Genomic DNA, 1,227 nt, shown 5'->3' with positions numbered 1-1,227 from the left:
AAAGCCCTCTCTGCAGTAACACAGTGCTTGTATTCAAGTAACCCTCAAGAAAAGTATGAGGCTGGCAATTCGGATGCCAAAGAGAAGCCGTAAAGTACCATATTTTTCCGTGTATAAGATACCCCCATGTATAAGACACTTTTCCAACCCAAAATTAAGAAATCAATATTTTAAACATAAAACAGAACATATTTTTATTTAGGAATTACTGCAGGTAATGTTCACATACCAGTACTATGATATTATGCAGCATATCACTTTATTCAGCCTCTGTTGCATCACTGTTCTCTTCTTCATCACTATTGGTTCCAGACATATCAATTTCTTCTTCAACTTCTATTGTATCACTGCTGACTGCTGAGTCACTGTCTATATATGTGAGATTGTCCTCAATTCCATCCATGGCATTGCTGATTCCACATTTCCTGAAGGACTTCACAATCACCTATTGCTTGATGCCATACCACGAGTTTAGGACCCAAATGCAGACCTCAGTAATGGTTGTTTTTTTCACTCTTCCTGTCCATGTCAAGGTATCACCTGCTTTTTTTGTATCCATTTACTCCATTCTTCTCTCATCAGGGCTTTAAATGGCTTGCTGATTGAAACATCTAGTGGCTGTAGCTGACCTGTAAGTCCACCAGGAGTAACTGCTAGGTTTGTTTACAAATCTGATGCAACCCTTTTTGTCTTTTCTGTTAAATGTGCTTGGAACTGATCAAAGACAAGAAGAGCTGGCTTGCGGACCAGTAGTTTTATTGCTAGTTTTACCCAGTGGCCAGATAAGTTTCTATTGAACAAGTACAAAAAAACGTTTCACATAAATGTTAAAGGCACGCTTTAAAATTAAATACCCATTGCATTTTGAAGTTATTTATTACATGTTCTTACAAGCTAATATCTTTTAAAAGTATGACTGGCCACAAGCCTTAGAACAGAAAACACGAGAATTCTCGTGATCCATCCGCAATGTGTTAAGAGCCCCCCAAGTCTTCTGGACCAAAGCTTTTTGCAAACCAAATGGCCATAATGTCTTCATTCATCCATCCCTTCTCTTGAACATGCACAATAATGCCAGGAGGTATGGTCTCTTTAGGATTAGGTTTTCCTCTTAAAAATAAGTATAAGAGGCAGTTTAGTACCATCTGCACAACATGAAAGGCACAGCAGTATAGTGTGTCTTTTCATGGCCACTTGTTTTGATTGCCACTGGTTTTGATTCCTTTC

The 1,227-nt window shown here is 38.4% G+C and overlaps 1 protein-coding gene across 5 annotated transcripts in view; it reads right to left on the bottom strand.

Annotated features, from left to right (window-relative positions):
• FAF2 (Fas associated factor family member 2) overlaps positions 1–1,227 on the bottom strand; it is a 37,456-nt gene that overhangs the window by 28,490 nt on the left and 7,739 nt on the right. The window contains exon 1 of one of the 5 annotated variants that reach the window (XM_023753679.1): positions 230–803. The exons of the other annotated variants lie outside the window; for them this stretch is intronic. Coding sequence (XP_023609447.1) covers positions 230–253 — 24 coding nt within the window. The 5' untranslated portion in view covers positions 254–803. Of the gene's footprint in view, positions 1–229; positions 804–1,227 lie in introns of those variants that run through there. 5 annotated transcript variants of the gene reach the window in all.

Source organism: Myotis lucifugus, unplaced genomic scaffold (assembly GCF_000147115.1).
Source record: "Myotis lucifugus unplaced genomic scaffold, Myoluc2.0 scaffold_1, whole genome shotgun sequence".
In the NCBI taxonomy this organism is placed as follows: domain Eukaryota; kingdom Metazoa; phylum Chordata; class Mammalia; order Chiroptera; family Vespertilionidae; genus Myotis; species Myotis lucifugus.
This window is presented reverse-complemented; position numbering and strand designations above follow the sequence as displayed.